The sequence below is a fragment of the Atractosteus spatula genome, chromosome 3 (assembly GCF_055471065.1).
Source record: "Atractosteus spatula isolate fAtrSpa1 chromosome 3, fAtrSpa1.hap1, whole genome shotgun sequence".
In the NCBI taxonomy this organism is placed as follows: domain Eukaryota; kingdom Metazoa; phylum Chordata; class Actinopteri; order Semionotiformes; family Lepisosteidae; genus Atractosteus; species Atractosteus spatula.
The window spans coordinates 46,114,568-46,141,102 of record NC_142708.1 but is presented as its reverse complement, the minus strand read 5'-3'; the positions used below and the strand labels follow the sequence as shown (position 1 = coordinate 46,141,102).

The following is a 26,535-nucleotide window of genomic DNA, read 5'->3' as shown; positions in this document are numbered from 1 at the left end:
ACTGAGATAGGCATTTACTTCCTCTTCAAAGTCAGAAAATTGAGCTGCTTTCAAATAATCAGTTTAACTATTGAAAGTGCAAGTAATCTTTGCAAAAACTTAGTGGTGCCCAGTTTCAGTTTTAGTCAGTAAGGTTACTAAGCCTAATTTTGTTTTTTTCATGTGGCCTAATCAAAAATAACATCAAACATGGTGAAATAATTTCCTGTGGGTAGTTCCTTTTTCAGCTTTGCCCAGTTCTCCTCACTGTCCTAACAACAAACCAAGACGAAAGCAACACATGGTAAGACATTTGAGGTTTTTATTAAATTTTTCAAAACTTAATAAATATAATTAAGGTATTTTAAAACAGGCTTAATATTCAAAAACCTAATGTTTGTGCCTGAATGCACTATCTGCAAGTTCAATTTTGTTTTCTACTGTTTCAACCAGAAGTAGCACATACTGTAGAAAGACAAAAGGATACAAACACTGGTGATACATATTCTGTGTATTTATTCAGACATAAATAAGCAGTGAAATGTGTTTTTGTTTTGCTTTAATGTTTGCAATATTTGAAGCTCAAAACAGTGCCTTTTGAATTACAATTGGTTATAAAGAACAATTAACATTGCTTAACATTGCTGCCTCGCAGCTCTGGGGTCCTCGGTTCAACTCCTGGAGTGCTACTTGCATGGAGTTTGTATGTTCTTCTCATTTTCATGTGGGTTTCCTCTGTGTCCACCAGTTTCCATACACAGTTTAAAGACATACTAGTAATGATCATGTTTTATTCTTTTGGTAGTCAGTCTTAAAACAGGCTGGCTTGTGTGAAAATTGACACTGGTGTGAGTGTGCTTGTGTTTGCACCATGCACGGTGTGTCCAGCCTGTCACCTGTTGCATGCAGAGATAGGCTCAGACTTGTTGGATATAATGGTTTAGAAAATAAACGGATGGAGCATCTGATTGCATGTTAATATTAGTGGTTCTGATCTATCATCCTCACTCTTTTTTTATTAGAGTGTAAACCAGAATTATACTCTGCTCAGAAATTGCAGTAAAAAGCTGATTAAAAAAGGTCATCTGAACTCTTTAGTATCTAGTAATCTTCCTTAGGCCCTATAAATATCCACTTGTAATATTGTGTTTACACTGAGGAAGTCAGTAATTATTGACCTATTAATTTGTTACAGTACATCAGATGTTATTCAGAAAGTTAAAAACTGGTTAAAAGACTCCTATCCTTATGAAACATAGAGTGCTATGTTAAGTAACCCTTTTCTTTCATTGTAGTCCCAGAACAACTAGAGAATTGTTAAAATTGTTAATTGTTAAAAATGGTGTTTCTGTTCAATCAATGTAATCAATAAATATTTGCAATGTCCCTTTTAATAGGAGGCCACTCTAAATTTCATCATACTTCTACAACATTCTCTTTACTTTTTGTGGTATATTATAAAATAGGAGAGAGTAGTGCAAATATATCAGTGAATCAGGAATAGAGTGAAGAAAAATTAACAACATTTTGACCACTGACCTCTTCAAGAAGGCATTCTTCTTGTCCAGTCACCTAACCACTCACCATCCCTGTTCACCACCACACCTCCAGCTTTTCTATACTTAAGACCGGTGTGCGCTTACATCTCTGCTCAGTATTTGGGTTTACTCAGCATTGAGCTCAACCTCCTGTTTCTCTGTCTGATTTTCCTGGTTTGTGGACTTATTGGTTTCTGGACTTGGCGTTTCTATTTGACTATGATTTTTGGATTTCGGCTTTGGCACTGGTAAAACTGGGTAAATCCTTTGATTACGCTCTCCTTAACTCCACATAGGATCCACTTGCCTACAGTACACTGGCCTACACTGAAAAATCTTAAACAAATCCAATGTTTCCTCAGTTTTGCAAACTTTTACAGATTTATCTATAACTTCAGTACGGTGGTAGCACTCATAACAGCTCTCACACCCAAAGGCCCTGATCAAGGCAAATGGAACCCTCAAGCTGAAACAGTTTTCCGACGCCTAAAACACCTGTTCATAACACCTCTGCTTCTTCAACACCCTTTCTCTACCCTCTCTACCCTTTAACCAACAATATTGATTATTGTGGACAGGTTTTTTAAATCAGCCGACTTAATTCCTCTCCCTTCTCTACCAACAGTAGAAAGCGTTCTGCAAATCTCTCTCACATCCGGTTATCTCCCTCAAGCTAATGGTCAGAGTGCATTAAACAAAGTCTTCAAACCTTCTTGTGCGCTTATGTCTCTTATTTCTCTACTTCTTCCTTGGGCTGAATATGTCCATAATTCACTTTCTACTTGATACCGGTATGTCTCCTTTTCAATGTGCCCTAGGATATCAACTGCCCCTCATCTCTGACTCAGTCTCGGATTCCCAGGTACCCTTGGTTCTGGAGTACATCACCAATCTCCAAGAACTTTGGAAAAAAGCTAAGAATGCACTCCTACGTACTGCCGACAGATAGAAGAGATCTCCACAGACAAACATCGAAAAACAGTACCCTGCTTCCATCTAGGGCAATTTGTTTGGTTACCCACCCGAAACTTACCTTTGAGACAAGCTTCCCACAAATTGGGTCCCTGCTACAATTCAATTTAATTCAATTTCAATTTCAATTCAGTTTTATTTGTATAGCGCTTTTTACAATGGACATTGTCACAAAGCAGCTTTACAGATTCGTGGGTCTGAACCACCACTGAGCAAGCCTACTGCGACAGTGGGAAGGAAAAGCTCCCTATACTAAAGTAGGAAGAAACCTTGAGAGGAACCAAGGTTCGAAAGGGGAAGCCTATCCGGGTTAATTTAGAATTAACACATACGAGAGTCGTCTGTATTCTGTTACATGGTAGGAAAAGTACAATCATGTATGGTAATGTCCGACAGTGTCTGGAATGTTGAATTGGTTTCCTTCAGTTGAGATTTCTCTGGAAAGGGTTTTGTAGAGGACTGGCTGTTGATTTTACGACTGATAAAAGGAGCTGGATTCTGGATCTTAAACAGTCCACCTCAGAATGGATGGACAGAAAAGAGATAAAGTATTAGAGAATGACAATGAAAACAGAAATTGGTAGTTTGTATGTCTTACTATTCCTAAGTATTTATCTGAAAGCTTGACTAAACAAATATGTTTTTAGTGTAGATGTGAACACTGAGAGTGTGTCTGAATCCTGCACATCTTTGGGGAGGCTATTCCATAATTGGGGAGCTCTATAAGAAAATGCTTTGTTGCCAGCTGTGACTTTTTTAATTCTAGGAACAACTAGGTAACCTGCTCTTTGATCGAAGTGTACGAGAGGGCCAAGACCATGCAGAGCTTTATAAGTGAGCAACGACAATTTGTAATCAATGCAGAATTTAACAGGAAGCCAATGCAGAGATGACAGAACATATTTTCTAGTTCTTGTGAGTACTCTAGCTGCTGCATTTTGAACTAACTGGAGTCTATTTAGGGGCACTAAAGAGCAACCAGAGAGCACAGAATTTCAGTAATCCAATCTTGAAGTAATAAATGCATTGGCTAATTTTCAGTGTCATGGAGAGATAGCAGCCTCCTAAGGTTGGCAATGTTTCTTAAGTGGAAGAAGGCTACTCTAGAAATATTTTTAATGTGAGTGTCATACGAAAGATTGGAATCTGTAGTAGTGCCTAGGTCTTTAATTACTGTACTGGGAGCAACAGAGAAGCCGTCAACAGTCAAGATGCATTCAGCTAGCCTAGTTTCAGCAGCCTTAGGACCAAGTACCAGCAATTCTGTTTTGGCAGAATTAAGCAGAAGGAAGTTGCAAACCATCCAGCTTCTAATGTCTTTCAGACAATTTTATATCTTGGAAAATTGAGTTACTTCATCTATTTTGAGTGATATGTACAGCTGAGTATCATCTGCATAACAGTAGAAGTGAATGTTACGCTTATGAATTACAGTATATGACCAAGGGGTAACATATACAAGGAAAACAGCAAAGGACCAAGCACTGAACCTTGTGGGATTCCATATTTTACCTTAGTAGGCTCAGAGTATTCATTATTTACCTGTACAAATTGATAGTGATCACTTAGGTAGGATCTGAACCAGGAGAGTGCCTGTCCATTTAAGCCAACAAGGTTTTCAAGTCTGTTTAATAGAATATTATGATCTATGGCAGTGGTTCTCAAACTTTTTGGACCAAGTACCACCCCTGATCAAACCAGCATCCAAGTACCACCTACAAGTCATCTTCTCATAGAAAATCTCAAAGACCAACATGAGCGCATATGCACACGCACTCACACACACATATAATAAATATAATAATAATAATAATAATAATAATAATAATAATAATAATAAACTTTATTTGATATAGGCCTTTAAAGGTGGCTTCTCAATGCGCTTTACAGAATGACAACAGGAATAACGACAATTAAAAATAAACAATAAAAAAGCACTTACTATTTCAGTGAGAGGGGTGAGCCTATTAAGTCAAATAAAGGAGATGTGAATTCATTGGACGAGCCTTGATACAATTCACAACAAAGTCTAACAGATTTAAAATCCTCAGGCATTTTCTTGATGGCCAAGGCCTCTTGGTGGATGCTGCAGTGCATCCACTTCATATCTGGAGCAACCTCTCTAATTCGTGCAACTACACCACTGTGTTGGCTTGTTATTGCTCTAGCACCGTCTGTACAAACTCCGACACATTCTATACAGTCAATGCCATAGTCTTTGATAAATTAATTCAGAAGCTGAAATATGTGCTCTCCTGTAGTTCTTGTTGTTAGTGGATTACAGAACAGAAAGTCCTCATGGGACATGCCCTCCAACTCTTATCTAACGCAAACGAGCAAATTGGCCAAATCCAACTACATCTACAGACTCATCTAATTGCAGTGAAAAGCATCTGTTCATCTTAATGCACTCTATCAGCGTACTTTTGACATCATCTGTCATATCAATAATTCTATGAGTGACTGTCATTCGAAAGCGGCAGCAGGTCGAGCTGTTTAGCGGCTTTTTCTCCACACATAATACGTGTCAGCTCTTTTGCCAATGGTAAACAAAGTTCTTCACAAATAGTGTGGGGCTTTCCTACTTAAGCAATCCACAAGCTTGCATTTTTCCCCATTTCTGTTTCAGGAGTCCATCGTAGAAGATGGGAGCGAAACACAGAGACGCTCGGTGTATTTTTAACCTAGAACAGTCCTTAAATATTTCATAACACGCATTTCTATGCTTTCCTTTGCTTACAAGATTGGCATTGTTCCAAAATCACGCACATTCTCCTACCTCCCTATTTGCTGGAGATAACTTTTTTTAAATACAATTGGTCACTTACATTCGTAGCAGGTATTTCTACACAATGGTATAGAATTACATAGTAGCTCTTGTGTCCATTCAAGTACTAGCGCATGCTGTATCGTAGTATGTAGGCAGCGTATTTGACACATAAACTAATTTTATTAAAATAGAAAATATGAAAACCCGTCCCAATTTTTCAGTGCACAGAACAAATTTCCGGGGTCATCTGGCATACCACAGGGGGGAGCTCCACATACCATAGTTTGAGAACCACAGATCTATGGTATCAAACGCTGCACTGTAGATCTAATAACATAAGCATAGAAATGCAGCCACGGTCAGTGGTGAGATTTAGGTCATTCAGTACTTTGACTAAAGCAGTCACTTTACTGTGGTGTAGTCTAAAGCCTGATTGAAAAACTTCAAAGACATTATTTATTTGCAAAAATGTACATAACTGTTTTGCTACAGCTTTCTCCAGGACTTTAGAGATAAAAGGAAGATTAGAAATAGGTCTATAATTTGACAGGGCACCGTGATTTCCCCAACTATCCCTCATTGACGTCAAGTGCCACCCCTCAAGGGAGAGTAATGTCACGGTCTCCCATAATCTGACCACCACCCCTTTAAGAACGCGTTCTTCTTGTCCAATCACCTTACCACTCACCAACCCTGTTCACCACCACACCTCCACCTTTTCTATACTTAAGACCTGCTTACGCTTACTGTACACCTCCACTCAGTATTTGGGTTTACCTGGATTTGAGCTCAACCTCCTGTTTCTCAGTGTGATTTTTCTGGTTTCTGGACTTGGCGTTTCTATACGACTACGATTCTTGGATTTTGGCTTTGACACCTTTACCCGGTGAAACCATCTCTTCCTTTGATAATGCTCTCCTTAACTCCGCATACGATCCGCTTCACTGTATTTCCGACTCGTAACATCTGCGGATTTCCCTAAAGTTTGAAGACCCATAGCAGCGTGAAGCTAGTGACATTAAGTGAAGCTAACTTAGGTGTACCTTCAAAATAAAAGTATTCTAAAACCTTGCTCCAAAAAAAAAATCCTGGACAAGGTAAAGTCACATTTATAGCACAACAACAATTTGTACATCCTCAAAACTGGGTGGAATGCGATAAAGAGACCCACGGCTAAGGGAAAATTGCCGTTGTTCATTCATTTTTTTCTTTCTTGTAATCTTTTTGGTGTTTTATATCACTTCCTCTTTGCAAATTGACACAGTGCTGTGCACTGCCAGACAGGAAAAAAGTCTAATTCCTGATAAAACAAACATTTGTGCCTCTCCAAAAGTAGCTCAGATCTATTCTACAGCTAATAGTACATAAGCATGGTTTTGACATATAAGTGTCTTTACCAGTGTTGCAGGGGTTTATAACCACTTCCTGTTCCCAGATGGACTGTGCAGTGGTGGACAGGGAATGGTCTCACTCCTGTCCTGACCAAACAAAAATTTGTGTCTCTCCAAAAATACTTCAAAACTATTCTACAGACCCTCAGCTAACAGTTTTAAAAATTTCTTGTTGTCAATCCCAATATGGATGGACATACAGTACTAATGGTTAAAACTGCCATCAATAATCCTGGCAGCTACTTTTCAATGTCCCCGATGTAGCCAGTGTTAGATGAGATATGCAAAGTGATACCTTCACTAGATTTCAAGAGAATGACCCAACTGATTTAATAATTCCACTTATGTCTTGGCTTGTTTGCAGTCAAGTAAACAATAACTTTATTACTTCCTATGTAGATTTTCTTTTGCCAGGGTTGTAGTTTCTTGCATACTGAAACATGAAGTCAGTCCTTTTTTGGTTGCACAAATAGGTGAGTTTCCGATGAGTTTATCTACCCTTATACAAAAGTCTTTGATAGAGAACACAGTCACACAGAATTGCTCAAAGTGTATGCAAACAGTGATCCGGAAGCAACAATTTAGTTCTTGTCCAGAAACTATTGTGATTCAGATTCCCAGAACACATTCCACAGGTGTGATGCCCACTCGGATTTCCACCGGCAGCAAACTTCAATTGGAATTGGAAGGTGTTGCTAAAGTGCAATATACCATCAAATCAACTATGTGGATTGAATGAAAGTCTACAAGCAGAGGTGGACATTATTAGGCATTACTTTCGTGCATTGGACATAAATTTAAAATTAAAGCAAATGACCAAAACATCACAACACAGCCAAGACATAGAATAGCCAAAGCAAATGTTGTGTTTTTCCCTAGAAATAAAGGAGGCATCAGACAGAGACATATGTTGGTCAAACTATGTACTCACAGTTGAGAATACCAATACTCATGAAACACAAAAAAACCTGGAGCCACTGAACAGTTACATATCGACTCTACTGCATAGTACAGAAGCACCGAAAAAGTATTGGAAAAGCTTGCAATCAATGACAAATAAACAGATAGCATTACCTGCAGCAATACACAGGACATTCAAGATCCTTTTGGGATCTAAAGCTATTCAGATTTCTATAATTCCTGTAGATACTGAACCAGGTAAAATTGACACAGAAACTAATATTAGAGAATTTCTCGTGAAACATTTATCATCCAAAATTTTGGAACATTCAGCTGCAAAGATTGCCAGGAAATTCCTATTTCACAAACCGAATACCGGAACATATGTTCTATTAGTTAAGGGCATGTAGAATATATTTGAGTTACTTTTGGAGAGGCATAAATTTTTGTTTTGTCAGGAATTAGACTTTTTAATGTCTAGCAATGCACAGCACTGTGGCAATTTGCAAAGAGGAAGCGATATAATAACAACCAAAATATTGCAAGAAAGCAAACAATGAATGAAGAACGGCAATTTCCTTTTACCTGTGGGTCTCCTTATCACGTTTCACCTAGTTTTGAGGATGCACAAATTGTTGTTGTGCTATAAATATGACTTAACCTTGTCCAGGATTTTTTTTTCTGAGGCAGATTTTACAGGGCTTTTATTTTGAAAGGTGCTTCCAAGCTAGCATCCCTTAATGTTGCTACCGTCACGCTACTCAGACCCATGTACTGTGTATGAAAACTTTTCTCTTCAGTTTCCTGGGTTGGTACAACATTTAGTGCCTTAAAAAAGTAACATGGAAAATAATATTGTTATAGCTATAGGTGACACCTGGAAGAGTAAAACACCTCAAGCCTCAAAGCAGAGGGGATGTTTGCTAAAATATAGTGTCTCCTGATCAAAAACAATTGCAAAGTTTTCCTTGGTGTACCTAGTTAATGAAGTTGTGGGTAAACGATTGTCAATGAGCAGTCCAGAAACACACCATATATGATCACATTAAGACCACAGAAACAATATTTATTTAATATATGTTTCATTGAGAATGAATAACTTATTATTTAGAGAATGCCTTAAAAATATGCTTCTCTGTAATCATTTGGTCAGTGATTATGGCCAATTTTACTGTACACTAATAATCAAAAATATTTTGACTTTGATTTAATCACTGGATATGTTCCTTATTTTTTATGTCAATTGTTCACAAATTAATAGTGATTTACCACAAAATAACAAATGGTTGAAAACATTTCTGAAAATGTAAAATGCAATATAGTATTTCTTCCTCAAGGTGACAAAAATATTACAATTTAAGGAAAATGGACAAGATTAAAAATGTTCATGAATATTTAACAAAATAATGTTCACTTCAACATACATACAGTGTCTTCAAAATGTGTTCATAGTCCAGATGAAAAATATTCATCAAATAACAAAAGATTTTGGATTTAATAATATTTCTTGCTTTAAAAAATCTAAAAAAATATTTTGCAGTAAACATAATGACAGAGCAAAGTCATATTAGTAATAAATATTTAAACCAGTGTCAATAATAACAATTTCAATTGATTTCCTATCCTATAGCAACAGGCTCAAGGCAGGATACACCCTGGACAAGACACCAGACCTTGGAACACAGTCACACCAGGGCCAATTTTCCCAGAAGCCAATTAACCACCCGGTATGTTTTTGGGCTATGGGAGGAGTCATGTGTGGACATGGGGAGAACATACTGTACAAACTCCATACAAACAGCACCCCCAAGAACTGAACCCCAGAGCTGTTAGACAGCAATTCTAAACATTGCACCTCCATTTCACCCTCAATAATAATTGTCAATCATAATTAATAATTAATCCAGAAAACAAGAGGGTCACATTTATTCACACCCACAAGTATTCCTTTAATTACATTTTAACAAAAACAACAGTATAAAAACAATGAGGGTAAAATTCTGTTCTTATATATTTCTTCATATATTGAACCTTTCTTATGTTCTTATAGAGAGGGCTCTGAAAGTTTTCTGTTTATTATATATAGTATATTAATATACTTGAACTTTACTGTTTGCACTTTCAACATAGAATATTTAAGAAACAGAATTACACTACGACTGTGCTTGTTTTATGAGATGTGTAAACATTGTCTCTGGTGCAAGGTCGCTGTGAATAATGTGATTACGTATGATGATAATTACAACTTATTTTAGGAAGGTGAGAAAAAATATTTTATTGGTTTGAAATATATAAAGAGAAGTAACACTATTTTCATTTCAGTAAATTGTTTTTTGAATCATTAAATGTTTAGGTTTTACTGAGGTCCACCTGTTTTATATTGTTTTCTTATCAGGGCTATACCTATTGAAGAATACGACGGATGGATAACATGGAAAATAACTCTTTTCTTTACACAAATGAATATGTCAATGACACATATGAATTTTACAATGACACGTTTGGAAATTTAACGGATGAATTTTCCAATGACAATGTCAGTTACGCAGTAGAAGTGGTATCAATGATTCTTTACACCTTGACCTGTGTCCTTGGGCTCCCTGGTAATGCATTTGTCATCTGGATAGCTGGAATGAAGATGAAGAGGACAGTAAACACAATTTGGTTTTTGAATTTAGCGATTGCTGACTTCCTCTGTTGCCTTTCTTTACCCTTCTCTATTGTAAACATTGCCCTCGACTATCACTGGCCATATGGAAATGTTTTATGCAAACTTATTCCTTCTGTGATTATTTTAAATATGTTTGCTAGTGTGTTCACTCTTACTCTGATCAGCTTGGATAGGGTTGTGCTGGTCATCAAACCAGTATGGTCTCAAAACAACAGAAGAATCTCACTGGCTTACACTCTTTGTGGGATCGTTTGGTTGATGGCACTATTTCTAAGCTTGCCTCCTTTAATATACAGAGAAACACATTACAACATATATACTAACACAACTGAATGTAACTACAATTATTATACACGTAATAAGATAAAAATTGAAAATATGGTTCATATCACAAGATTTGTATTTGGGTTTGTGATTCCCTTTTTCATCATCATAATATGTTATTCATTGATTGCACTGAAGGTGAAAAGCAGCCAATTTGCTAAGTCTAAGAAGACGTTAAAGATTGTACTTGGAGTTATAGTTGCCTTCTTCATTTGCTGGTTACCTTATCATATCACTGGAATTCTCATTGAACTCTCAGCTGTTATTGATCCACTGGTCATTGCTCTTGCCTACATTAACAGCTGCCTAAATCCATTTTTGTATGTTTTCGTGGGACATGATTTCAAGGAGACAGTCAGGCATTCGTTAAGACATGTTCTTGAAAGTGCTTTCAGTGAGGATCTGACTCGCTCAACAATACAGTCCAAAGGAAAGTCATCAAGAGATGAAAATTCTGACTTGCACCTTTAAAACACAGTACAGTAAGATGTGCTTTGATTTTATAAGCAGTGGAAAATTGGACTCAATTGACACCAGGGTTCTAAGATCAATTAAAAGGGTTCAAAAGATTCTAAAATGATTTAAAATAACGCACATGCTTAGAAAATAAATTTGTTTTTCATTAAATTGTGTCCAAAGTACAAAACACCAGTTTTGATTAGTATTCTGCTCAGAAATTTAATAAACTACCTGCCTGAAGAGTAGCTTGAGTGAAAGATTATACTGTGAATCACAACAGAATAGACTCAAATGGCAAATATTCAAAAAGTCTTGATCTTCCAATACTTTCTGTTCTTTTAAAACAATTAGTACAATTTTAATTTAATAATAATCTATGAACTTTATTAATTATATTGTGTTCTATATAATAATGTGTTCTATATTGTGTATTATATTTCATACTCTCAGAAGACTCTAATGAAATGCCATTGAGATGACTGGCACAGAAATTAACCACCAGTTCATACAAGCATATGTTCAGAATTCTACAAGAAAAAAACATCAAAATAATCAGTTAAGTCTAGATGGTAGATGGCTTTCTTAACTGGGTATTCAAATTTGGTAATAGAAGTAAGACTTTGCATAATGTCTCCCAAAATACTTATTTAAGTAGAAATTTTCACAGCAATTTGCAAGAGTTTGTTCACATTTATTACACAATTCCTGACAGTTAAGGGTAATAAACTTTTAATCCGGAAATGTAATGGGCTACTACAGAAGCTGTAATGGGCTACCAGTGCATCTTTTTTAGATTGTCTGAATTTTCCTTTATGTATTTAAGTGTATTGTGTTTTGAAAGCCCCAAATCCAAATTATTCTCAAAACAGAAAGCAGAGAAAATAAAGGAATAATAGGCTAAAAGGTAAGATACACTATGTTTCTACTCAGTGTACACATGTGGGATTACTTGGATCATTTAAACAAAAGAACAGCACAAGAAAGTAGTTCATTCTCCAACTAATCATTGATACTTAAAGGGGAACTGCAGTACCAATTTATCAGACCAGGTATGAAATCTCAGTAACAAAATAAATTAATTAACCGTATAGCAAAATTGACAAATTTCAAATTATGTACAAAATTTTGAACTTTGTGAAACTACAGTATTGTTATTGCAAACTGCTGTTCTCGCCACGGGCGAGAGTAGTTTATGCATATTGTGACGTAAAAACAGCCCTTCTTGTTCGCTAGTACCTGAAAGCAAAGTTATTTGGTCTCCAAACAACATTAATTATTTTCTGGTTTTCTTAACTCACCTACAGTATATATTTTAAATAGTGTCTCACTGTCAAACATTTGGCTGTGCAGAACATAGTGGTCTCACAGAAAACAAAGGATCGGACTAGCAGAAAGCCCAAAACCTGTTTCCTTTTCCGAGGGATATTCAACTAGCCAAGAGATCGGTAATAAACTGACGTCGGTCCCATCAACAAGTTTCTCAACATGATTTAGCGAGGTGTACCAGTGAATAAGTATAGGATGTGCAGCAGACATTTTACCTTAGAAATGTTCCAAAGTGATCTGCACGCAGAGTTAACAAGTAAGTTGTATTTGTCAGCCATCTCGATGTCAAATTGTAGAATTCAATTGAATTGCACTCATTCGGCTAGATCAAGTAACTAAAAACATGTCACCTTGTAAGTGTCGTTTCATAAAATTATATATATATATTAATATGAGCAAAATTTGCTTGATCTAGATCATGCACATGCACTGAAAAAGATTGGTTTTGAAATATTGTCAATTTGGGATAGGACATGTGCATTGAAATTTTCTCTGCTTTGGAGTTTACATAATTATGAAGACTGACAGTTCATAACAAATATATTTTCATTTCAAACACTGAACTAAAACCTGTGCTCAAACCAGGTGCCATTTCTACCATTTTTGTCAATAGAAAAAAAAATCAATATTTACAAATTCTTTTTATCATACTTAAGTTTAAGACCAAAGTTAAGATGCGCATAAATTATGGTTTTACGACTAAGCAATATTTCTATTGGATTAAAGGAGATGTATTCACAAGCCTGCTTGCTGTAAGATGTAATAGGGCCTTTTCACATCAAAGGAAGTTTTGTTGCCTCGTTCTGAGTCTCAGGCAATGAAGGCAATATAGCATTGCACAAACCTGGAAATTTCATTTATTTTGTCATGTAAATTGGAGGTTTTACACGTTACCATTTTCCTTGTACTTTCTTTGTTGTTTGAAATGCACTCATTAATGCTGATTCTTTATAACCCCAAAATGTAAGAATAGCTTTGCAGTTTCCCTTTAAGGTTAGTTTTAAACTGAAATGGTGTTTAATTCTATAAGCACCTGTTTCAGTGCAGATCCTGTCATATGTAGGCTTCTTCACAGAGAAAACTGTGATCAAAAGAAAATAACAAAACATCCATATGTCACTTAATCGAAACTTTGACATGTAGTTTAGATTGTGTACGATAAATAACCATTGGTATTAGAACTTATGAAATGTATTAAATAGCAAATTTTGAATGTTGCTGAATTATATTACTGCACAATACCTAAGAAACATAAAAATTAAGACATACAAATTAAAAAAAATATGGTTAATGTGTGAACAATTGTCAATGTTAAACCCTGGTTAATAAGATGCATTATATTAGTCCAAATTTGTAAAACAGATATAGTACGCAAAATAAGATATGTAACAAAATAAAGTCACACGCTATTTTACTTTACTTTGCAGAGAACTTTGCTCCCAATTTTCTGAAGGATTAGAGGGGAAGTGTGGATTAGGTTAAAAAAATGATTTGTACAAAAACTGAACACATTTTACCACTATTATTTTTACTGATTTCATTTCAAATTAAAACTGCTTTGAAAAAAATCTAAAAAGGATGAGGGAATACTTTAATAAATCTAAGAAGTTTAAAATTCTCATTAAGTTTGTAATAATTTCTAATGAAATAATTTTCACTAAAGCAATACTTTTTGTATTTCTGTTTAGTTTTCCAGTGGTCTAAAATCCTGAAATCACACAGTCATGTACTTATTCATGTATGTATACTTGAATGCTGTTACTGTATATTGTTATGGAATGCCTTTCTCATACTCTGCGAGAGACAAAGTATCTGACCCTCATATTCAAACTCAAAACTAACATTTTTACTAGGTGTCTGAGTGATCTACATTCTACATGAACCTGTATGTAACTTTTTATGTTATGTCTTATTGTATTCATTTTCTTTTTCTTTATGTGTAGAGCATTCTTGGGTTTGGAAAGGCACTTTATAAATAAAATTATTATTTTATACCTACAGTATATGTATGTTATATAACATTATTGATTATTAATTAATTACATTATATATAACATTATCTGGTTTCTGATGCTTATTTCTTTACTTTTTTACATTTTAATAAACAGGCAATTAAGCCCAGGTTTATGCGAGGATGTGCTTTTATATTAATTATGAGTCATTTTAAATTTAATTATGTTTAAACCCCCAACCATTTACACCCAAGAGACTAGTGATTTAAAGGACAGTGTTATTGGCATGTTTGTAGACTGGAAACCTATTAAGACTGCATATGAATAAATATTTCAGTTCCCATTTGCCAACTAACTTCTAGAGAAACCCTCAAGGTTGGTAACCATTTGCTGTAGTCAGTATGAGTGATTAATTTGTGAAAGGTGCTATGATGCAGTTGTATCTTTGATTACTGAAATGCCGCTTTCTTTGCATCCACTTGCAGAGCACTTGTCGGTGTTGGCTAATGTGATATATCCAGTTACCACTTTTCGGAGAAGGCCTTCAGAGTCGTATGGGAGAGTAAACAGAGCACTGTTTATTTGGTCCTCTTCTGCACTATGGCATTTGGTTCAGTTCTTTCCCATGATTCCTCTTTTATTTCTGTTTAATTGTAATTAAATTGCTATTTCATTTGCTTCTCATTTAAAAACTATCAAGTGGTAACTAAATTAAACAGACTTTCATGGTGTGTAACTGTATTCATTTGTGGATATTTGGGATGTATTGTGATTAAAAAATGAAACTAGAATATTTTTTATTTCTAAAACTGCTTTTTTTCCCCTGTTCCACTTCTCTATTTGAATTGTTGCTCACCACAAGGGGTAACCTCTAAAAACTGTAATATACATAATAGATAATGTTTTTTTTATTTTTGTTGCCATTTATAACAGCTTACCTAAGCTTATTTTTGCAAATCTGTCACAATTTTTTTCAGCAAATTATTTAATGTTTTAATGGAGGCCAAGACTTCTTCCTATTCTTCTTCCTAGTGCTTTTTTCTGTATTGTGCAACTTATGTATTAAATAGAATATGCTGTCATTAAGAATTATAAATAATGTTTCACCACAGAGTATTATAAGCCTCTCTCCAAAGGAGTGTAGCCATTTCCTATACTTATCATCCTATACAACCAATGATGGTCAACCTTCAGTCATATCATTAGTATAAAGTAGGTTGATCAGCTATTTAACTTTTTCCAAGTTATCTTTAAGTCCACTATTTTCCCTGGCCAAAAAGTGAACCCTTACCACACATACACACAGGTTTGCTCTCACCAACACTTTAACCTGTTGCTTTTACTGCTGGCTTATTCCATTACTGTCAATAAGAGAATCAAATTTCTGATGAATTATACTCAAAACAACAAAACTAATGAAGCAAAGAGTTTATCTTAATATTAACAGAAATGTTCATTTTGGGCTGTGGATTGACCTTTACTGAAGATGGAATACATAACTGCACTGAAGTGACAAAAGAAAAGTGTAGCCACTACAGATTTAAAATGTTTTTACACAAAGAATCATTACTTAAGAACCATCCAGTCATTGGTATTCCTGCACAAACCATTGACTGAAGTGGTTCTTGTAGTTCCATAACTAACATAGGAACTGGCCAGACATTAACTTGGTTGACATAATTACCTTGGTCCCAAAACTTTAGAATTCCAAAGATAAATGTGAGGTTTTCCAGCAGGATAAATGTGGTGTGTTCCAACACTCATCAAACAACTACAAATTACAGGATTAGTCTGCCTTGTTTTGTGAAAACTGTTAAATATAGCACTTCTTTTACTCTTGGATATAGAAAGATAAGTTAGGTGCAATATTTTTTGGTTCTTTTGTACAATTAAGTAATCTTAGAATTTGATTGTGAATTTTCAAATGCCAAACCTTATTATTTGTTTGAAAATTTATTGAAGTGTTTTTTTTAAATTATGTTCTGTGAGGCAAAACTGCTTTTCTGAGTTTTATTATTATTGTCTCTTTATTAGAGCAAGTTGCATATAGAAGTACTGCAGGATGTAGAGACTGAAGTTAACTACAGTACATAGGGAATTGGATAGAATGAAAATGTCTTTAAAATTTATTTCTGGAAATGCTTTTTTCCCTTCATTCATCAAATTAGTGCTGTTCAGAGAGCAAATCAAGTAAAATATTATAGGAATTATGATCTTTGACTTCTATAAATTTGCCTACTGTTTCTCTTATCGGAAGAAACAAAAACATGTCTTTTGATTTTTTGAGTGTTTTTAGAGGTATATTAACAGATTAGCTTTTATGAGACTAATCTGAAATTTTGATGTCATTAAGTACACTGTATCCTTATTCTTGAGATTGATGTTAATTTTTAACCTTGCTGTTATTTTATTTTATTTTTTTAATTGATACTCAATAAAAAGTCTAATATGTGTTAATGATAAGAAATGTATGTAATTTTAAAGATATTGGTGATCCTAAAACCTTTTTCAAATTAAATTGTGTTTAATTAATTATAACTTTTTGTTTTCCATTGAATTCACACTTTTCCCACACAAGAATGCACGTTTATACCAGTCACAGTTACTGTACAAGGGTTAGCCACACAAAAAAATGCTTCATTAAAATGGAAACCACCTAACAATAATAAACTGAAGCAAACAGCATTTAATAAAACATGGAAGTGAAAATAAAACACTGTTTTCCCACTTAGAAAAACTATTACAACATTTAAAAATTCAATTCCTATTACAGCAATCTGTATAACTGTATACTTTATACAACATGAATTTAAAACTGTGAAAGCTTTAGTGGGCATGACACATTTCAGGACATTGACTAACGGGAACTAAAAATAATACTTCTGCACAACTACTGATTTTATTGCAGAAGAGTCAGCACTGAAAAATGCAGAAGATGTTTACAAATGGAGCTACAAACAATTACAATGTAATTATATTACTTGCACACCCTGAGGCCAGTGAGGGTGGGGAGGAAGCAAATTCTTACACCATTTTCTGTTGATCAAATCAATAATTACTCTATTACAAAGCTTACAGTTCAGGACTTACTGCCCAAAAGGCAGTAAGATTTTGTTCCTAATTCTGGCAATATTGTTCTTACAGACAACCTGAGAACCCAATATTTGCAAGGAAATAAACTTTCTAGTGTTTCCTCCATAAAAACTCTTTCAGAGCTTGGACATAAGATTGAGACTTGACTTTTGAGAATCCAGACATAGTAATAATAGGACACATGCAATGATCCTATTAGTTTAAAACTACCATATACATTGTATATGGCCCTGTGTTCAATTCCTAGTGGGCTTGAGAGTGTATGTTTCCTCTGGGTGCTCCAGTTTCCTACCACAGTACAAAGACATAATGACAGGTTAATTGGCTTCTGGGAAAATCGGTCCTGCTGGGAGTGTGTGCATGTTTGTATCCTTTATCCATTGCATGCAGGGATATGTTCTGGCTCCCCCATAACCCTCTATTGGATAAAATGGTTAGAAAATGGGTGGATGGATGTCATGTATAGTGTGCTTTAAATACAGTTTGTGGTCTTTGACACTAGTACCAAATAAATCAAGACATTCAAGATCTGAACCCTGGATTTCATGAGGATGGCCTTCAGATCAATCCTTTACCAACAGCGACAACTGCAACATTGAGTTAATTCTAAATATACTATTTTTAATTGTATTATACTGCCACAGCTGTGGTGGTAATGTTTGCTGAAAGCGTTTTTATTGGTACAGAGATCATGAACATGTTTTACACAGCATATTGTCTTTATTCAAAGTGTTTAACATATTGTTCTATAGTTTAATGTATGTTCCCTTCATTATTATTTGTAAATAAAGATAATAGTTCCTGTGACATTTTTTTTCTGTGATACTTCCTCTTTCATGGTTGACACCCTGATAACCAACATTTCTGCAATTGCAACAATAACAGAACCTGCATTCAAATCACGAATGGAGAAATATAATTACTGACTCTGGCTTTTACAGCAGATTTTTCATAGGGTTCAGGCTAACATGTAACATACAACTAACATACACCACACAGTAAAGCTCAAAGCTCTCAGATGCAAAATTGTTGAGCTCAACTGTAAGATCAGAAGAAATATTTAAGATTAATCAGGTTCCCTAAGGCTGCAGAAGCATGAATGCAATTGCTTTTTTTGCAGGATAATGTGGATACACCAGCTGGATATCTTCCAATGTGGATACTATCATTGGGGGGTTATGCTCTTGGAATACAATGGGCTCTACGCATTACAATAATAAAGATGACAATAACAGATGTTCACATCCTCATCCTCATCCTCATCCTTCTCTTTATTACACTACACAGCCAGGGAGAAAGAAAACCAGGTATTAAGTTGTATTTACATCAAGGACATCCTAGATTACAACACCACACAGAAAAGAAAGACCTTTGCTTTCCTATAGACTAAAAGGTTTACAATCTTTCTTGATTTATACAATGGCCCTTAAAAGCACCAGCCACAACACTACCTAACTTTATTATGAAGTAATGAAATGAAAACCAAGGATTCCCCTAGTATGCCTGAGAATTTTGGAATTTTGGATTCTCTTCCCACAGTGATGCCCTCTGACACATTTAAAAGACTAATGATTTTACAGTAATTTCTCACAGATTATTTCTATCCATTATATGTTTTATTTAGATTGAGCAATTCTACATATTCTGTGAGATATTTTCTAATTCTATTCTCATTCTTAGATCAGTGATATATACTACTTTTTATTTTACTTTTATATTTGTAATTTGTTCTCTAAAAGTGTGAAACTTAGTAGATTTTGTGTTTATAATATCACAATTTTAAAGTTGTGATTAACTTGAGCCACTGAAACCTACACTGTGGTATAAAATTTAAGTGAGAAGCAGACCAAGTTGGCAGCCTGGATAGATGCAGGTTTTGCTTGTTGAGGAAAATGAGATTTTCAAACACTAAATAACCTGATTGTTGTACTAACTGATGATTCTTAACCTTCAATAAAACAGTATGTGCAACACTGGCTGCTAATGAATGTGTGTTTCACCATTCAATGGAAAAAAAATGAAAATTCTTATAAAACACACTGTGATATAAGATTCAGAAAAAAGGTTAGAGACAAATGTCAAAGAAAGCCAATCTCATCGTTAATCTTTCAGGTACAGCACAAGTACTGAAATGACAAATACCCAAGATGAATTTGCAAATTTGGAATGTAGTGAGACGTTATATATACAAATGAAATATACTTATATCTGCACAGCCCATTTCATGAGTCATTTACGAAAGGAGGAATATGATTCAGCTTCCGATGCACAAAAACACCCTGAAACTGCAAAACACGCTGCTCCTAAAAATGAACCTGCATTATTGGAAATGCAAGATAACATTGGAACATTAGTGGCCAAAATAAATGAGAGGGCATTACAGAAAATGATAGGCATTTAAAGAGGTCACAAGCAATGTTTCCTCTAATTTTTAATGGCCTGTGTGCGCAAACATTTTAAGTTGTGCAAAGTTTTTCCCCAGTGACAGAAACATGTCCGCACTAAATTGAGTGTATGTAAAACTGTAAACCTGAAATTATTTTTTGTTTATATAGTCATTCTCATAGAAACATAGAGATCCAAAAGACCAGGACAGCAATTCAATGAGCCCAGTGATAGGGAATGAGTGTCGAGCAAGCATGAGCAGTGAGGTACGAGACTACGAGAGCATAGATATCGATTATCGAGCAGCAATAATAATGCACACAGCCAGGTTGGGCCTCTCGCTGTCAGTCTCATTGAGTCAATTTAGAATTTTTCAACTGACAACCGTGTTTATTTTATTATAATTTTTTAATAACATTTTTTGTGCGCAGCTCAATTTCCTATGTGCGCTAATTTCATAACCTGTGTGCGCGTGCACATGCGCACAGCTTAGAGGGAACATTGGTCACAAGGTTAATAATAACACACAGCTACCTCCTGTACAGCTCATTTCACCCCAACCACACTAAAAACTCTCTTCCTTTTTCACAGTTCCTTAGGTTAAGACGATTATGCAGCGACAACATTGACTTCGAGAACCAAGCCCTCGAAATGTACTCATTTTTCATCAACAGAGGATACCCCAGCAGTGTGATTGACAGGGCCCTTGCCCGAGCCAAAAACACCCCCCGGACCATCAACCCGATCAGGAACTCACGCCGTAACAACCGCATTCCTTTGGTGCTTCCTTACCACCCTAACCACTTCCTATCCCCAGGACCATTAACCACAACTTTTCCATCCTACAGGATGATCCCTCCATTGGGGCCCTCTTTTCTGATCGCCCTATCATCTCATATCGCCGACCACCTAATCTGCGTAACCTCCTTGTTCACAGCTCCCTTGACCGCCCTCAACAACCATCCACACCTGGCACTTTTCCTTGCAACAGAACTCGCTGTATCACCTGCAAGTACACAGCCACCACCACACTCATTCAAGGCCCCTCAGGACAATTCCGGATCACCCAGACAGCATCTTGTACCTCCAGCAACCTTATTTACTGTATCTCCTGCAGTAAATGCCCAGCCATCTACATTAGAGAAACAGGAAGGAGACTCTGAGACCGCTTCAGAGAACACGTCAGGGCTGTGAAGATTACTTGTTCCTTTGCAGCCTACGCATGCTGACGCAGCTCCCCACCTAATAATAAATTAATATGTATATACATATATGACACACAAATGAATGGCTCTACCTATACTTAACTGTATATGAGAACAAAACATATTAAAATATATAGTGTGGAATAAACATGAATAAATACAAATTATTAATTGTATTACCTTTGAATACTTTTTCTGCTAATGTCAAAACTTTATGAGTTTAATTCTTTACAACTTCCAGATGCCTTGCATCATACAAAAATGGTCAAAAAAGGAAATCATGACTTTGCCGATCACTCTGCAGTATTACAATGTGGTGAAGCAGATAGAAGATAGTTATGGTGGTGTGGGAGTGTTGCAGACACTCTGGTGCTTCTGTAAGATCAGGAAGAAAGTGAATAGAGGAAGAAGAAGTTATCAAGTACATTTTTAAAATAAAATTAAAACAGTGCTCTAAATTTTACAATTAAAATTTATGGATAATATAACACATTCTGAAAAGTTTCTTAACATCACTCAGTTTTTTTAAACGTAACAAGACTATTAGCTGAAAATTTTCAGAATCTGTATGACTAAACAAGTAACAGAAATTGAGATCAGGACTGGCATAAATAAACTTAAAGACAACAAACCCCAAAGAAATTATGCATTCGGAAAATCAGAAATAGTACATTTTAGAACATTTAAAAGATGATTTGATTAATTCCTCTTTCGTTTTAATGAATTCAACTAATTTGAGTGTTCTTGGTATTAGACAAACTATTATTAGCACAAGCTCACATCTTAAAGGGGAACTAAAATGCTAGATTTACATTTTAAGTGTGTTATAAGGAATTATTATTGGGGTTAAAAAATCAGCATTGATGAGTGCATTTCAAACCACAGTGAAAGTACAAACTACACAGTAACGTGTAAAACCTCCCATTTACATCACAGAATAGACAAAATTTCCAGGTGTGCATAGTGCTACAGTATATTCCCTTTATTGTTCGTGATTCAGAACAAGGCAACAAAACTTCCTCTGACATGAACAGGCGCTACTACATTGTAAACAAGCAGGCTTGTGAATAAATCTCTATTAGTCGTAAAACCATAATAAAAACATAATTAATAATAAAAAGAAAATCATGAAGATAGTTTTTTGTATTGGTTTTTATGGTCAAAATGGTAGCAATGGCATCTGGTTTGAACACTAATTCAATTTCAGTATCCAAAATGAAAATATATTTCATATTATGAACTGTCAAGCTTCATAATCATGTTAACACCCAAGCAGAGCAAAAATTCAGTACACATGTTCTATCCCATTTTGTGTGTGACCACTATGTTCTGCACAGTGAGGCGGCATTTAAAATACATAATTGAGTTGAGAAAGCCAAAAAAATATTTACGTTGTTTGGAGACCAAACAACTTTGCTTACAATTACTAGTGAGCAGAAAGGGCTGTTTTAACATTCACAATCAACAATTTTGTGCAAACCCTCGTTCTTGTCAGTGGTTTGACCACCAATTTGCAATAACATGGCGACCACACTGTAATTTCAGAATTCACGATTTTGTGCTTAATTTGCAATTTGTACATTTTGCTATACCATCAATTTATTTCTGAGAATTGGTGACTTCACTTCCCCTTAAAGTAACCATGTGAAGTGCAGCCTTCAATCCCGGAGTTATGAGAACTCACATGCCACACAGTGCCAGAGAAAGAAAAACTGGGGGAATTGCACCACTGGATACCAGTAGTCGACTCTATGATGAGCAGTTGGGGAAGGATGCTGAGTTTTCTATAATTTGGCAAAATTATTGCAATATTTATATAGTCTTATGGTCCTTGGATAGAGAGCAGTCTTTATACTGCATCATCAGGAAAACAGTCTTATAAAAAGTATTGTGTTGCTAGGATTGAAATATAGTTAAATAATTAAAGTAGATGTTTCCTTGTCTTTATTGATACATAGTTTGTTGGGCTGTGTTTTGATCTTACTGCCAAATGTTGATGAAAACAACTGGCAAGGCTGTTTATTTTCACATTCTGTCTCATAAATGTTAGTTTTTTAAAAAGTAGTTTCACTGCCATGAAAACAAATTTAACTGTTGGATTTAGAGGATATGGGAAATTACTTTGCATGTGCAATACTTTGTGTAATGATTAAAAATAGTTTATAATGATGCAAGTTTAACTTAAGAGTGTTGTAACTGCATTTTCCAGCATTACGCTAAGAGGTGCTAGATGACATAGTCAGCTACAAAGTCATAAGGTTAAAAGTAGTTTCTACATTTAGGAATCACCACTGTGTCATAAGCAAACCCTTATTTCATTGCATATGTTTAATCTTATGAGCTGTGCAAAAAAAAAAATCTAAAACACATTATACAAATATTGCAGTTACTTTGTTTACTATTTTTTTGTTTTAGACTGAGTAATATCACTTTTGGCCTACGGAGTGATTGAAACGTCCTCCTCATATAAAGAATAAGTACAATACTGTATTTAGTGTTAAGGTTTGCAATGTTTCATGCTTAGCTCAGCATGGGGGTTTTGTGAATTTACTGGTACAATGTTTAGTTGTAACAGTAATTTGCATGAGTTTATTTTGGCCATTAGGAATTAATAGGCAGAACAACAATGAGTCTTCACAAGGATTCACAACACACGGAATACACACATAGAAGTGTACATAGAAGCATTCAAGGTAAATACATTAGAGTCTGTATGGGTGCAGAATAGGTCAGAATAATCAAGCTAAAGTTAGCATAAAAGAAGTGATTCAAAACAAGGATACATTTAGTATAATATCGGTTACATTAACTCGCTAATCAGTCTCATTAACATAACTTACATTCAGGTGCTCAGAAGTAACTACTGCTACTTAAATTAATTTAATTGATATCAACATGTGATAAAATGACAATTGAATTGTTTCAAGCAGTAATAGGGAATATTAAATACTACTCATCCACAACCATTGATTTGTAACTCCCATGCAGAAGGATCCAGGAACAGCTGACTGGATCGGTCACAGTGCTATCCAATCCATGCTCTGCTGACTCGATGTCAGTCTAGTAATCAGGCAGCTTGAGGTATCGGGGAGAGAGAGAGATACTGCTGTAGCCTCCTGCTGACAGTCTCTCAAATGGGTTATCCAAGTTAGCATTGAGCTAAAATGGGATAAAGTCTGTGTACAGGGTGGTAACTGCTCAGTCGGGGCGAGTCACACAACAATGGGAGAAACTTAATTTGCTCCAGGCATAGTGGCTCCTGCTGAATAGTGCTATATTAAGCCTTGTTAACGAAAGTCCAATCATTATGCTCCAGTGATATAAGAGGATGCATGGTGTCAGCTAGCCAGTTGCAAGGTCCTGCTGCATGCTAGACCTTGGGCAGCATAAAGACTCACTCTCTAACTCAGTGCTTCGGGAAAAAAGTATCAGTCCCAAATTTTTGACAAGTGTGGCAGGCATGTGGATCTGTTGTCAAGTCAGCTAAGTTGGTTTAGCAGTGAGATAGGATGCAGTTAGAGGTGATGCACACTATTGTAAAGTTGGTGATTGGTCAAGAAGCTACCAGGTGGAGAAGGTCCCCGCCCCCTGCAGGTCCCTGATTGCTTGGTCATCTTGTTGGATGTGAAGAAAGATGTGAAGACGGGTTTAAATTAAATCCTTTTCTGTATGAGGTTTAGACTTGTAAACAACAAGCTGGAGTTTATGGCAGGAAAGGGGGTTAACTGATAAGGATTCCAGATGCGAGCTAGGAACCCCCTGGGGACGTAATCTTAAACTGACCATTTGGCCAGGGTCTCTTAACTGGCCAAATACCATGACCCCCCTCTTTACCATAATACCGAGTGACGTCAGAAGCAGAAAGATAATACTATATAAACTAAAAGTTTGTACCGGCACATTGAACAATACTTCGGTTTTGTTGTTTCTTGCGGGAAACAAGACTTCGGCTTTATTGTTCATTGCATGCAATAAACTCATCTGTTTAACTTCATCTCGGGATCCAGAACCTTATTCTTTCTTTTACAACAATTTTGGCGTAGTCAGCGGATGCTCCAAAAGGCGCAGAACTTCCCATCGGCAGGAGAGAAGATCAGTGTGCACATGACTAAAAGGTAAGAACTCCTCTTTTTAAAAAAAGTCCCGACTCTCTCGTCTGACCGATTGGAAAGTCTCTGCTCCCTGCGAGAATCGCCTGAGATGACGGAGTAAATGTGAGTTCCTGAATTCCTCTGGCCCAGGGAAGACACCGGTGTATGTAATGGGTGGTTTGCTGTAAGCCCAGAAGTTGGTCTGGCAGACGGTGATTCGCGGTATTGTGCACAGGCGTTCGAAACTGGTGTATGCCTTAATTGCGCGTGGAGTTTTTGAATGGGTTTGGACCGTTACCGCGGAGCTCAGAACTGGGTTGGGCCTTAAATGTGCACAGGAGTTCTGAAGCTGACTTGTGTCTTAAAGTAGGCACGTAATCCAGAACTGGTTTGGCCTTAAATGCACCCAGGAGTTCTGGGCCTTGTGTGCCCAGGAGTTCTGAAGCTGGAGTGGTGCTTTAAATGCACGTATAATCCAGGACCGGTTTGGTCTTAATTGCGCTCAGGGGTCCTGAGATTAGCTACGCCTTGATCGTGCACGGATTGGCGTGGCTTGTTTTTTTGTTTTAAAGGGAACAGGAGAGGAGTAGAAGATATATATGTATGTTTTTTGGTGTTTTACTTGTTTGTGAATACATATACACACGCACGAAACTAACATAAACACACCTCATAATAAAAGAGCAAAGCACTAAGTAGCAGGATTTAAAGGACGTTGAGATCTGAGAATAGCCCTGATTGAGCTCAGTGCTTAAGTCCACCCCGGGGCAAAAGCAGCGATGCTGGCATTCTGGGGATGGTGAATTACTGATCAAGGAAGGGAGTTCTCGAGGTCTCGTTCCTTGCCTGTGAACAGTGCTGTGTAAGTCCTCTCTAAAGACTCTGAGAGGCATTTAGATCTTGAGGTAACAGATGCCTTAGCTGAATGAGTGCAGGAATGCACAGGATTTCCAAAAGTGAAAGCATCCCCCTACTGTATGAGCTGTTACCTCACATACGACAAAGTAACTCTTAAAGAGATCGAACATGTGTGCTAACTGATGGTCTGAGAAAGTAGTATAAGGGTCCGTTTATATATCGGAAAAGTGTAAGTTGACAGAAAAGAAGGAAAAATATGGGAAAAGCTGAGTTTGTATATGAGTATTGGCAAAAGCACAAGAGATGTAGCTGCCACCCTGGTGTGCGGCCGGCACCAGTGGTGGCAGATACATGAGAAAAAAAAAGAAAGAGAAATTGGAATGTGATTACTTAAAAGTGTGTTTACGGGAGAAAAACCCGAAAGAAACAAATGAAAGAAAAGATACTTTTACTCGCTAAAAGAGTATGAACAAAAGCGAAAAGAGGCAGTACAGGAGAATCAGAAACTAAAGGAAGAATTAGTTCCTGGTCGCACTGCACTAGTTAATGTGTTACAACCGTCAACTAAATTATATCCTGCTCTCCCATAGGGGAACAGACAGGCAGGAAATGAAAATAATT

The 26,535-nt window shown here is 36.1% G+C and overlaps 1 protein-coding gene across 3 annotated transcripts; it reads left to right on the top strand.

Annotated features, from left to right (window-relative positions):
- Positions 1–218: 218 nt before the first annotated feature.
- c3ar1 (C3a anaphylatoxin chemotactic receptor) lies at positions 219–16,798 on the top strand. Of its 3 annotated transcripts, XR_016090885.1 has the most exons (4): positions 251–283; positions 9,181–9,277; positions 9,946–14,068; positions 14,768–14,910. XR_016090885.1 is itself a non-coding variant. In XM_088912314.1 (3 exons), the coding sequence occupies exon 3, from the start codon at positions 9,973–9,975 to the stop codon at positions 11,014–11,016; it is 1,044 nt and encodes a 347-aa protein (XP_088768440.1). In that variant the 5' UTR covers positions 251–283; positions 9,181–9,277; positions 9,946–9,972; the 3' UTR covers positions 11,017–16,798. The 3 variants fall into 3 exon arrangements, 2 of the variants coding, with proteins under 2 accessions (XP_088768441.1, XP_088768440.1); XM_088912314.1 differs by having other exon boundaries at positions 9,946–16,798; XM_088912315.1 differs by lacking the exon at positions 9,181–9,277 and having other exon boundaries at positions 219–283; positions 9,946–16,798.
- Positions 16,799–26,535: the final 9,737 nt, after the last annotated feature.

Excerpts from the sequence above, each read along its gene's own strand:
- c3ar1 (XM_088912315.1), top strand. The coding sequence starts at position 9,973 with ATGGATAACATGGAAAATAACTCTTTTCTTTACACAAATGAATATGTC.